This window comes from Gossypium hirsutum, chromosome A11 (assembly GCF_007990345.1).
Source record: "Gossypium hirsutum isolate 1008001.06 chromosome A11, Gossypium_hirsutum_v2.1, whole genome shotgun sequence".
Classification (NCBI taxonomy): domain Eukaryota; kingdom Viridiplantae; phylum Streptophyta; class Magnoliopsida; order Malvales; family Malvaceae; genus Gossypium; species Gossypium hirsutum.
In genome coordinates this window covers 8,320,346-8,333,164 of record NC_053434.1, presented here as the reverse complement: position 1 = coordinate 8,333,164, position 12,819 = coordinate 8,320,346, and the positions used below count along the sequence as shown (strand labels likewise).

At 29.9% G+C, this 12,819-nt stretch overlaps 2 protein-coding genes across 2 annotated transcripts; one reads left to right on the top strand and one right to left on the bottom strand.

Annotated features, from left to right (window-relative positions):
• The first annotated feature begins 2,925 nt into the window (after positions 1-2,925).
• Positions 2,926-4,009, top strand: LOC107957271 (probable xyloglucan endotransglucosylase/hydrolase protein 21). Its single transcript, XM_016892760.2, is given in 3 exon segments — positions 2,926-3,378; positions 3,492-3,659; positions 3,662-4,009. Coding segments are annotated over 3 exon segments (645 nt in total). The 5' UTR covers positions 2,926-3,047; the 3' UTR covers positions 3,808-4,009.
• An 837-nt stretch (positions 4,010-4,846) lies between these two features.
• Positions 4,847-7,841, bottom strand: LOC107960552 (ribosomal RNA small subunit methyltransferase, chloroplastic). The gene is made up of 10 exons (XM_016896885.2): positions 7,552-7,841; positions 7,309-7,458; positions 7,169-7,225; positions 6,970-7,068; positions 6,674-6,769; positions 6,381-6,465; positions 6,100-6,152; positions 5,851-5,934; positions 5,515-5,625; positions 4,847-5,380 (listed from the first exon to the last, which is right to left on the bottom strand). Exons 1-10 carry the CDS (start codon positions 7,765-7,767, stop codon positions 5,315-5,317), a joined length of 1,017 nt encoding a protein of 338 aa, XP_016752374.2. The 5' UTR covers positions 7,768-7,841; the 3' UTR covers positions 4,847-5,314.
• Between the last annotated feature and the right edge of the window lie 4,978 nt (positions 7,842-12,819).

The following is a 12,819-nucleotide window of genomic DNA, read 5'->3' as shown; positions in this document are numbered from 1 at the left end:
TGAAAAAATAAAAATATCATCATAAAAATATTATTTATCATTTAAAAAAAAGGTAATATTAGTCTTTTTTTTCTAATTGAGTTAATGCTCAATAACTCATGAGACTAATTTATTTAGAGATTTTATAATAAACTAGGTTACAACACATCTACGCAGTAAGTGATAACAATATTATGTAAATAAGAATTTAAAAAAGGGCAAAAACACAATCATAAGAATATAACTTGCCTTTTATATAAAAGGATATTGTCGTAACTCTCTAATTAATTTGGTATTTAGTTGACTTATAACAATAAGACAGCGAGTTACTTAACATAAACTATAAATCTTATCGCACGTGGAAATAACATGTTTAATATATAGATATATGTCTAAAAATAGTATATAATAAATAACAAAACATAAAGTTTAAAATTAATAATGATAGTAATACGTAGTATATATAAAATTAAAATAAAAAAATAGTTTAAATTGTGAGTAAAAAGAAATTAAATAGGTAAATAAATCATTTTGAGAATAATAAATGCACTTTAATTACTTATCATAGTATTGTCACTTTTCTATAACACATTAAAAAGTTATCATGCTGGTGTTGATAAAAAAGAAAATTCAATATTAAAAATAGTATTATAAAAAATTTAATATTAAGTTGACTTGTGACACTAACTCTGTACTAGATGGTATGCACACAAGTTGTGGGCGAAAGAGAATATTTTATGTTAAAAATTATTTAATAAGGACTATAAGTGGAGTCAATGATTAGTTCAGGGGGCACGGGAGGCCCCTTGGAATTTTTAGATTTTTTAATTTTATATATAATTTATCATTTATTTTAGGCTTGGTGTCTATATTGTATAACATTTGTCTCCCTTGACCAAATTGTATTTCATATAATTCGTCTCTTTAAGCTATATGGTTATACTTTATATTAACAAAGTATTTTTCAGTTTTTAATTATATAACTTTAATAGTAATAATCAAATATTAATGTATAATTTATCTTGAAAAACTAAACTTAGAGGACCAATATGGACTTTAAAGCCAAATTCCAAAATTAATTGATTTGCCTCATACCCATGTATATTAGGTTAAGAACTTAAAGTTAGAAAGATAACCTCACAATTGAGCATCACTATCAGTTTGATATATTCATTGATGGTATCGATTCATTGCTAACAGAAATGAACCAGCAATGAATTTTTGCTTTAATGATGAGGTAGTGGAGTTACTTGTTCTTAGCTTTGATTTAAATCCACGAGATAATTACAAAGCTTTTCAAGTGAGAGATATCTGTAAACTTATGAATGATTTTTATCCAAACGATTTTACGTAGCAAGAAAATCTACACATGAAGATTCAATTGGAGCATTTTCAACTTGATGCTCATCACAGTTGCCGAGTTGTGTCAATTGTTAGTTAAGACAAACAAGTCAAGTATTTATCCTTTTATTAGTAGAATTATTCGTCTTGTGTTAACTCTTCTCATGTCTACTACAACAATTGAACGAGCATTTTCAGCCATGAAAGTTGTGAAGTCAAAGCTTCGTCAATAGAATGGAGAATGGTTTTCTTTTAACTTGCTTGGTGACATACATAAAAAAGAGGTAGCTCAAGAATTTTTAACAAATTCTATCGTTGATGAGTTCGATCTTATGAAAAAGCGGAAGATGCAATTTAGGATGCCTAGTATTGAGAAATAAGACTAATGTCAAGTTTTTTTTAATTTAATTTTGGGAATTATAATGATATTTATGAAATTTTTAGTACAATATTTGTTTTTTTTTGCACATTGGAAAGAAAGATTTAATTTTATATAGTGTGATTTTTTTTCTTTTAATTTTTCCACAGCTAAAACATTCACGATTTTTAAAAAGCACTAAATTGATTAGTTTGATAAGAAAAAAATATCCGAGAAGAATTGTCATTTTTTTACGTTAAAAAAATAGATCATTCGAATTTAGAAAATTTGACCCACTTAGAGTAAAATCCTATATCCGTCATTGAGTGGAGTGATAATGAACTTAAAATTTAATGTTATTGAACACATGCTCAATTATTTGATTTTTAATTTTCAATTCCTTTATTTAAATATTATATAAAAGTGTGTAAAGAAGGAAGGATCATTATAATAACATTAATTATTATTTAAGATAAATAATATTTTTATAATTTTATAAATGAGTTAGTAACCTAATTAAATGTGTCACCAACTCAATAAAATGCTTAAATAATAATACGAATATATTTGTAAAAAACAATATAGGTAAGAAAAAAAATTATAAGAAAAAAATTGATGTAAAAAGTCGTCACAGAAAACAATAATGAGACTTTGGTTGAATAAAGTTTAAAAATTTTCATGTTTTGAATTCAAGCCTTAATTGGATATTTTTCTTAATTTAAATTTGTTTTCTAATAATTTTTATAAAAAAAGTATGAAAATAGAAAATACCCTATAATAGCATATTTTAATTGTTTAAAATATGGGTTTTTTTTAGTAAATTATTTGACTAAGTTTATATCAAGTTGATTCATTACATCAATTTAATTATACACTTAAATAATAATATAAATAATATATACAAATGGCTTAGGTGACAATATTTGTATAATATTATTGAAATATATAAAATTATTAAAATAAAACTTTAGTTGAAGTGATAAATAGAAAATTTTATAAATATTGGTACCATGAATTTAAATCTCGTGTTATAAAATTTTTTATTGATTTTATTAAAAATATAAAAGAAATATTATTGTGATAATATAAATTATCATATACATGTGTTGATCGAATTGATTCATGACACTTAAATATTAAATATTAAATATTAGTATAGATATAGATAAGTATAGGTAGATAAATATGGATGAGCATCGGAAATGGAATACATCCCCATATTATTTATTTATTATTTATATATTTTACTATTTTGAGAGAGAGAGTGGATATATTCCAAGACTCAAATGGCGATGGCTGGCTAGTGGCTACACAAGAGTTGAGTTGACCCACCCAATAATTAGATCTCAGTTTCCTTTGCTATCAAACTATGGCAATGGCGGATCCAGCACTTCACCATCAAATCCAACCCATCAAAGAAATAGCCATAGACTACACCCCGGAGGCCTGCACCCACTGCCCTGTCTCCAACTCCATCACACTCACCTTTGATCATCGTGGAGGCGCCAGGTGGCGTTCCACCACTCGCTTCCTCTACGGCACTTTCACTTCCCTCATCCAATGCCCTAAAGGCAACACCAGTGGCCTCAACTTCAACATTTACCTTTCCTCACTCGAAGGCGACAAATCGCAAGACGAGATCGACTTCGAATTCCTTGGCAAAGACAAAACTATTGTCCAAACCAATTACTACACTACAGGTTTTTAAGTTTTCAGTATAGTATACTGATACGTTGATTTCAAGGGTTTTTTTAATTTATTATTACCTTTTTCTTTAGCATTCAAGTACTGTTTTCTATGAATTGTGATGTAGGAACTGGGAACAGAGAGCAGATTCATGATCTGGGTTTTGACTGTTCTGATGGGTTCCATGAATACACCATCAAGTGGAATCCCGATTCTATAGAGTGGGTTATTGATGGGAAGGTGGTGAGGAAAGCAGAAAAGAAGGAAGGTGAGGCAGCTCCTGAGAAACCCATGTTTTGTATGCTTCAGTTTGGGATGCAAGCTACATTGCTGAAGGTCAATGGACTGGACCTTACATTGGTTGCGATGTTCCCTATGTTTGTCTCTATAAGGATATTCAGGTGCCTGTCTCCACTGCTGTCGAGTGTTCTTGTGATTCGTGATCTGCCTTCTTATTTTCTTCTGAGTATCTTCGTGTTTGTTGGAACTTTTCATTCTCGTACTGATCCTTCAAATTGTGATTTAATAGGATCTTTGGGTTTTGCCTCATTATCTTTTACTCTTTTATCTATTTGTTGTGAGCTGTAATTCGTACTCTGGTTGGTGATGATATTCTCAGTTATGCCCTACGAAATTCATTTTCAATCAGAACCTGGAAATATATATATAGCTAACGGTCAGAAATGAAATTATTCTTTTTATTTAACGAACAGAAATAGAAATGTTTTGATTCAATGGAAAAGAAGTGCTCGGCAGCCATAAGAAAAACTCATAATAAACCTCCCCAATGTCACAACTGCTTAACACAAGAAAAGCAGCGACTTGCTACCGACATTTCTCTAAGTCTCTAAACTATGAATAAGAAAAGAACTACAACAACGTGGTCATGACCGAGGCACAAGGCACCACTAGTGGCGGCAGTGCAATTAACAGAGCTAGTATTTTCGCTACATCAAGCAACCCAGATGGCAAAGTTACTTGATGCTATGTTAGATGCTACCCAAAACTCAATTTCCTGCTCCGCTACAGCATCCTTTGCCACTGGTAGCAGCAGAGAACTCTCTCCTCTGCCACTGCCATAAGGATGGCAGGCAGGCAGGCAGCAAGCAAAAATGCAAGCCGATGGTGATAATGAAGCCGAGGCCAGGAAAATTTCAAAGACATCAATCCGGGTATAAGTTTTGAGCTTTGAATCTTGCCTACAAGTCTCATGGGCCCAGGGCCGAAACTTGGGAGGAGCAGAACAGAGTGCTTTTCCGTTATTATTATCGAGGAAGTTTGGTTATATTACCTTTTAGTTTATTCAGTTTCCTTCAATTAACAAGAGATTCTTTTGGTCTTTCAACTCGTACAGGGCTTATTCCCTTCATCAAATATAATGCAAAGAAACATCTTTTTTTATTTCTTTGAAAATTTCATTCAAGTATTTGTTTTACTCGTATATTTAACGTTATGGAAGCCCTCCCCATTGGAAGTCAAAAATTAAATAAGTCAAAATATTGCCGAACTTGATGTTATAAGATACAGAGAGCGAAAAGTACAAGCTCCTCTTCCAAAGCACATTTTCTCTGTACACCGGGTATTAAAGTGTACAGATAAAATCTGTGGGAATCTTTATAGATGTGTTAAATATTAAGACTATATGAATTAAATATGGGGCGAGCTGTTTGAAGAGAACTTGAAAAGAAGATATGGCAGTCATAACCATCATTACCCTGGATAATACCTTCTGCTGGAGGCACTGCTTTCGAGATGGGACCGTGGATATCAAAATGACTTGTATGGCACTGTCCTCCATTGATGAGTTCATGTTAGATTGTGTTTTTCTTCTTCAAGGTGAACCATGCGATGTACAAGACTGCATTTTGTGCCCATGGCAAATGGCTTTTGCCAAAACTAGCTGTTCTTAGGGCCATTTGCAATGTCTAAACTATTCAGAACTGTGTGGGACTAGACTTTTGCAATCATGTTGTACAACTTCACAAAATCATCTAAGGTGAGCTCCTCAGGTCTTGACTGCATGAATGATTCGCGCATCAATTAGCCCAGTGCAGAAAATCGCAGCCAGGTAAACAATTTTGCATATAAAATAGAAAGGGGGAACTAATTATACTAATAATTAGAAAGTGCCAATTTCCAATGAAACTCACTGTCGTTGGAAGGCCAGCATCTCCAAGAGCTCTTTCTATCTCATTAGATGGGCATATGTGCTGGAGTGATCTCCTCAACATCTTCCGTTTTCCATTGAAAGCAGAATGCACCTATATTTTTAGGTAATAACAGTTACTAAGAAAAGAACTACAGGATGTCACTTAAATTTAAGTACTAATTTAGGTTTTATCATCCAAAAAATATATGAATATCATCTCAAAACAGGTTAGAACTCAAGTTTGAAAGTCTACTTTAAGTTCCTATGGAACTCCACGGAACTATGATGAGTTTTACTAACAATAAGTAAGGTTGCCTCAACATAGGAATCAACCAACCATGGAGAAAAAGCTTTTCGTGGAGGCCACTGAAGGATAGTCTGGTGCTTGTTTCAGCCTAAATGTAACAACAGCTGCATCAACCTACAGAAGCATACAATCGAAGCCTTAGTACCATCCTTTTAGTAAAGTAAAAGATGGTTCAAGCGGTTAGAGAAAGAAGGACCTATTCCAGGTAAAGCTAGATTGGTTTAAGTTGAAGCTCAAAATAACAAAATATGGTGCACTGACATTGGTTAGATAACTTACATTAGGTTGAGGAAAGAAATTTGTTCTTGGAACTCTAAAGTTGTATTCAGGCTCTGAAAAAAAAAAAAACATAATATAAAGATGACATAAGTTTTTGAAAACAATATTGACCTGGAATACATCAACAAAATTCTTTCCCATTGCATAAAGTTGAAAGCTGAAAAAACCAACAAATTAATACCAAACAAAAGCCTTCAGTAAATCAAAAGCACATGATGCAGTTTAAAAGCAAAGATTAAGTGAACAACGAATTCTAGAGCCACTAAATATTGTAGAAATACCAGAATAAAAATTAACAAAGATGTTGATGGGTCGGTACTCAGATGTCCGCAAAGACAATTCCACCAATCGCACAGCTGTTTCCTCCTGGTATTTTTCAAGCATTAAAGTTAGTAAACCAGTTTGAAAACTAAACCCAAACAGCCAAAAACAATCAACATAGAGAGACAAAAGATTTTAACATATTCAACCTCACATTTCTACCTCATAAAAACATTCGAAAATTTTGATGAAAAATGCTAGTTTTACCATATCAATAAATAAATCAAAAGGTACAAATAAAAACTTTACAGACCTGAAGCAAGAGAACAACTTCAGAGAAAATATCACCCATAGGAAGAAGTAGTTTAATTACATCCGTACTTATGTTAAAGGGTAGGTTAGAAACTACCTGCAAAAAGAACAAGTATAAACTAACAATGGATAAGACTGGCATGTCAAAATTTTTTATTTTTTATTTTTTGGGGGGGTGGGGGGACGATTTATCTATTATTCATAAATCGAAAATCTCTTGATTAGCATTTATCATCAAATTGAAGTCTAAAAATTAATCTAACTTGACTTCAAATGTATAAGAAGCACGGTTCTTACTTTGGCACGAATCAAGCTCACGTTCAAAGCCTTTCTATTTTCCAATATTGGAGAAATATGAGAACGAATGTGACATTTGACAAAATCCTCTTGTAATACCTACAATTTTTTTTTTCATATAAATATTAAACGAGATTCAAAATCCAATGAAGATCATCAATGGAGAAGTAATATTTGTCAGACAATATACTGAATTTACCTTGAACTTATCCGTGGTTTCAAATCTTTCTCTTACAAGATCCACCATATGAGGATCCTACATCACCCAAAAAGAAAAAACTAAGCTATAATCTGTAGTAAAATGTATTTCCAGTAATTGCAACGTAGAAATGAGCGGACCTTTTCGATGGCGAGAACTGTGGCGCCGGAGTTTATGAGGACATTGGTCAAAGAACCAGTTCCCGGTCCGATTTCTAACACCACGTCACCTTCTTCTACATTGGCCGCTCGTGCCAGTTGCTCGTTAATTTCAGGATTCAACATGTAATGCTGCATATATTAAATATTAAGAAATTACTTAGTTTACCAAAGTTAACCCAGTGCATAAAAAACAGGGTAGAAAGGTGGGGCGCGTAATTAGACCTGGCCAAGGGATTTTCGTGGGAAGCGACCTTTGGAGTTGAGAGCTTTGAGAGTGGCGTGGTAGTCGTCATCTCGGCCCTTCCTCGAAGCGCATACTACATGCAACGATGCTGGTTGGTTTCGTGCGCGGGCGCTGCTTTTGGCCGCCGGGACTGTAGCGGTCGGGAGGGAAGCAATTGGCGGGAGAGAGTGGAAGAGCTGAACCGCAGTGGTCATTTCTTCCTTAGCGAGAAATTTGGAAAATGAAGATTATTTTCAATGTCCTAACTTTTTTAATTCCAAAGTTACCCATCTTAAATATGAAAACGACCGTTTTGTAACGTCTCTCGAAAGTCAAAACTACCCCTACTTTTAAGATAAATTACACAATTTGTCACCCAACTTTGATAAATTTTTATTTTGGGTACTGAAAATAAAAACAATACAAATTAGGCACTGCCATCAATAATCATTTCATTTTAGTCACTGAACTTTAATAATTTTCATTTTGGTCATTTGTTGTTAATTCAATGTTATTATACTCATTTTAGTCACCTAATTTTAATAAATTTTTATTTTGGTCACTCATTTTATTGTTTTAAAACCTGTTATTATTATTTTTTATTTTTAGAATTAATTTTAGTTTTCCCTTAAAAGGAAAAATCTAGGATTTTATAAGGAATTACATGGATTTTTTAAATGAATTTTAGTTATTTCTAATACAAGGGAAAAACATGGGACTTTACTAGGAATTATCTAGGATTTTATAGAAAAAAAACCCTTTTTAGAATTAATTTTTAGGGAAAAAATCTGGGTTTCCTCATGTAAAACCCTGAATTTTTACTAGAAAAGCTTGGTTTTTTTTTATAGATATTGAGTGACAAGAAAAAACTTAGATTTCTATCTCCTATAAAAATTCAAGGTTTTTTTAATAAAATTAATTTTTAAAAAAGCAAATGTGTGACTAAAATAAAATTTTATTAAAGTTAGTTTACTAAAATAAAAAATGTTGTTAACGATAATGCTTTATTTATATATATTTTTATTTTCGATACCCAAAATAAAAATTTATAAAAAATAAATGATCAATGTAATATACCTTGTTTTAAAAATTTAGGTTAGCCCTTTTATTTATAATCCATTGCAAATAAAAAAATTGTTAAAGGAAACAAATAATCCTTTGCTCAAAAAAAGAAAATTATACTATTTGAAAAGATCAAAAATTCAACACATAATATTTTATTTTATTCATTTCTTTGTATAGTTAACAAATGGGAGGAAAAAAACCGTTACAAAAATGTATAATTTTAATTTAACATCCATCATCTTATTATTTTAATTTAGATTATTTTTTTTATACATTAACTATCTCTCTTATTTTCTCTCCTCACCTTCTTTCTATTAAACATACTCAAAAAAAAAAATTCTTCATTTGTTTCCTCACTTTTATATTCTACTAAGCATAAGTATCTAACTAAATTGGTGTCATAAATTAACCTGACACTAACTCGATTAAGAAAAGTATTTAAAAAACTAAATTTATAACAATTAATAAATATTAACTATTCTATAATAATTAATAAACATTATTATAATATTGTTTTATACTTTTATATAAAAATATAAAAGAAAAAAAATTAACCCCTCCCCAAAAAAAAGAAAATACATGGTGGGACTTAAGTCCTCATAAAAGGACTTAGGGTAAGTTTGAATGGGCGGTGCGTTTACCTGCGGTTAGTGTAAAAACAGCGGTGGCGGTAAGATTAGATACTGTAGCGATACTGTAGCGTGAGATAAAAAGTAAGCTAAACGCACCGCACCGCACCCAATCGCCCATCCAAACCCACCCTTAAACTTAGAACATCAAACTCTCTCATTCTTAAACTTCACAGTTTCAATCAATGCCCGTTATTATTCTTATTATAACACAATACATATGAATGGTTTTTTGTGATAATTTGCACTGTAGGGGTGCCAATAGTCACAAAGAATAGGGCAATTCACACCATGAAATTGGAAAGTGAGGAGAACCAGTAAATTTAAGAATTATAACGAAACTAATAGAATGAGTTTTTGTTGAGTAAGGTTGCTTGTGTTCTCATGTTACTTGATCCTAATGTTAAGGGGTATTTATAAATGGGAGGAAAGTTGGATGTAAGACCCAAACATTGCATGTAAGCAATATGATAAGGTAGCGATAGTCAACCCAAGGTACTATTTGACTTGATCTAAAAGGACTAAACGAGGAAGCTGTCAAATGTGATATATTGATTGTTGTGTTTAGGGATTTTTCCAATATATCTCCAAAGATCATATTAGCCTTAAAATATGATACTCGAGTGAGGACTTGGGGTTTGGGGCTCTCAAGCGAAACAATGAGAGGGCTATGTTGTCGTAGCTTGGGCGAGGGTATGAATATAGGTCTTTATGGAGAAGATCCTTATGTCAATGGATCATTTTGTCGATGGGAAGGGTTCTAGGTACTACATATAAGTTATGGAGTATAACAATTGTCTCCCTAGATGAAAAATATGTTATAAATTGACTTGGATTAAGTCGTCTATTTTAGGTGAAGGTAACGGTCGTCACTTGAAATGACTTTTTTTTTTTTTAAGTGTCATCATTATTCTTCAATTCTTTACACTAATTGTTTTTAAACACATGGCTTTTCCTAATTTGTGGTGGGAGAAGGTGTTATTTATATTTGTCATCATTTCATTCGGAATGTCTGTTCTTATATTGCTACACTAGTTATATAAACAGGGTGTGTGCTTTATTTGGAGATTGACATCTTTGTCTTTTTTTGTTGTGATAATATTTTCTTGTGGGATTTTATCATTGCGTGCTTTAATGGGAGTTTATCATCTTTGTCCTTTTTAATTGTCATAATATTTTCTCGTGAGATTTTGTTGTTTATTTTTTGCCTCCCGTAGAGATGACTGACAATTCTCTAAAAAAAGGATATTATAGTCGAAGGTGAAAAGTTATCATGCACCACAATAATAAAGGAGATGGTGGCTATGTTGCGTTTAGGACGTTTGCAACGTGTGCATTATAAGTATGAGTTTTTAGTGTCATCGAGCATTCAAATGGGCAAAGTGGCAGTATATGGACGAGAGGCTTCTTTCTTCTCCTGCACCTGTTTCAGATTGGTTTTCATCTGCCCCAAAACTAATGATTTGCGAGGATCTTGTGAGTTTGTCATGTCGCTTTTGGGCAAATTATCAAGAGCCTATTAGCGGTTTCTAACGTTGTATTTTTGGATTATACCAAACATCGAGAAAATCCTTCCACAACTAGATTTCATAATATATTTACTCTTTCTTCTAGTAATCTTTTTGGCGTAAGGGAGTTCCAACCCCGAAATGTCATGGTGTATCAATTTTTGGACATTGTTTTTTTGCATCTATAAATTGGGGAATTTTCCTTTATCTTATCATGGGCTATCCCAACATTTGTCCGACTTATTGCTCCCCATTGACTGGTTCTTCTGTCGAGAGACAATATCATTTTATATAGGGAGTCGTGGGGTTACATTTAAATATTAGCAATTAAGTATTATTAAAGATACCATTGTCCATAGTCACGTAAAGCTGAGTTTGGCTGCCACTTCAAGCGGATGATGGATGGAAGAAGTCCCGAATCTTTCACTCTCTTAAATGAAAATGGACAACCGGTTAATAACGGAAGAGAGTGAAAAGTCTTTTCGAATGAAATGCTACACTAATTTATTGTATTACTTGTGAAAACTACATTGATTAATTGACAGCGCACTTGGTTTGATTATAATTAGAATATTTTAAAATATTATTTGTTAAATTATATTTGATTAACTTGTAATATTGCTTCTTGAAGTTTTGGGTTTTTTTTATAAAAGTAACCCTAAAAAATAAATTAATTATCAAAATAATTCATTTTTTAATTATGTACAAAAATAACTCATTTTCTACAATAAAAAGCGGTGGAGCCATATGATATGGCGCCACCACTTTGCCACGTCAGCCAGGGGTATTACAAAATTATTTTTTGGTGGAGCCATGATGAATAGTGCTACCAATATAAAATACTAGGAAAATACTAAAAAATCTGAAAAAACGGGGGACTTAAAAAAAATTTCCATATTTGGGTGGAGCCATTCTAAATAGCGCCACCACTTTTCTGATTTGTCAGGTTCTTATTTTATTTTTACTTTTTTTTACTTTTTTTACTTTTTTACTTTTTTCTTATATTTTGTCTCTTTCTTAGATTTTTTTAAGTTTTATATTATTTTCTTAATTTATTTTACTTATTTAATTTATATTATTAATTTTAAAAAATTTGTAATATATATTTAAAATGTTTTATAATATTTTTTAAAATTTTTAATTATTATTTTTAAAAATATTTTTTAACTTTATATATATTTGTAAAATTAATTATTTATAAAATTTTAAAATGTATTTTTCAAATTAATTTTTTAAAATTTTAAAAAAATAATTATTTTTAGTTTTTTGAAGTCTAATTTTTTTCTTATTTTATTTTGTTTATCTATTTTATTTATTTTTATTATACATTTCAAATTAAATTTTAGATTAGTTTTTCATAGATTTTGTCTTTTTCTTTAATTTTTTTCTTTTTTTAAGTTTTATATTATTTTCTTATTGTATTTTGTTTATTGGTTTTATAATATTTGAAATGTATGTTTAATATATTATTAATTTTACATAGATTTTTTAAATTAAGATTTTATAGTTTTTTTGTTATTTTATTTAATTTAATTTAATTTATTTATTTCTTATTATTAATTTTTAAAAGTTTGTAATGTATATTTGAAATGTTCTATAATATATATTTGTTAAAATTTTAAATATCAGTTTTAGATTTTTTAAAATTTTAAATGTATATTTCTCAAATTAATTTTTGAAAATTATAAATATTATTTTTTAAATATTAACCATATTTTTAATAATAAAAAATATTAAAATAATTTAAAGATATGATCTTTCAAATTTATTATTTGTTTTTATTTTTTAATAATATAAAACATTTAAACATTTAAATTTTTAAATAAAATTTGTATAAAAAATTTAAAAAATGTTAAATATTTTTAAAAATAAATGAAAATTATAAATTTCAAAATTCTATGTAAAATTTAAAAAATATTTAAAATCATTTAAAATATTAAAAAATCATTTTAAATCATTTTAAATGTTTTATAATATTAAAATATATATTTAATATTTAAAAAATAATTTGAAAATATATTTTTAATATTTATAAACAAAAATATATTATAAAACATTTTTAAAA

What these genes read in the sequence shown, in the direction of transcription:
- LOC107960552 (XM_016896885.2), bottom strand. Translation starts at nt 7,767, where the DNA reads ATGACCACTGCGGTTCAGCTCTTCCACTCTCTCCCGCCAATTGCTTCC. An exon ending in CAGTTCTCGCCATCGAAAAG is followed by an intron (nt 7,226 to 7,308) that starts GTCCGCTCATTT and finishes TGGGTGATGTAG; the next exon opens with GATCCTCATATGGTGGATCT. An exon ending in AAGTTGTTCTCTTGCTTCAG is followed by an intron (nt 6,466 to 6,673) that starts GTCTGTAAAGTT and finishes GAAAAATACCAG; the next exon opens with GAGGAAACAGCTGTGCGATT.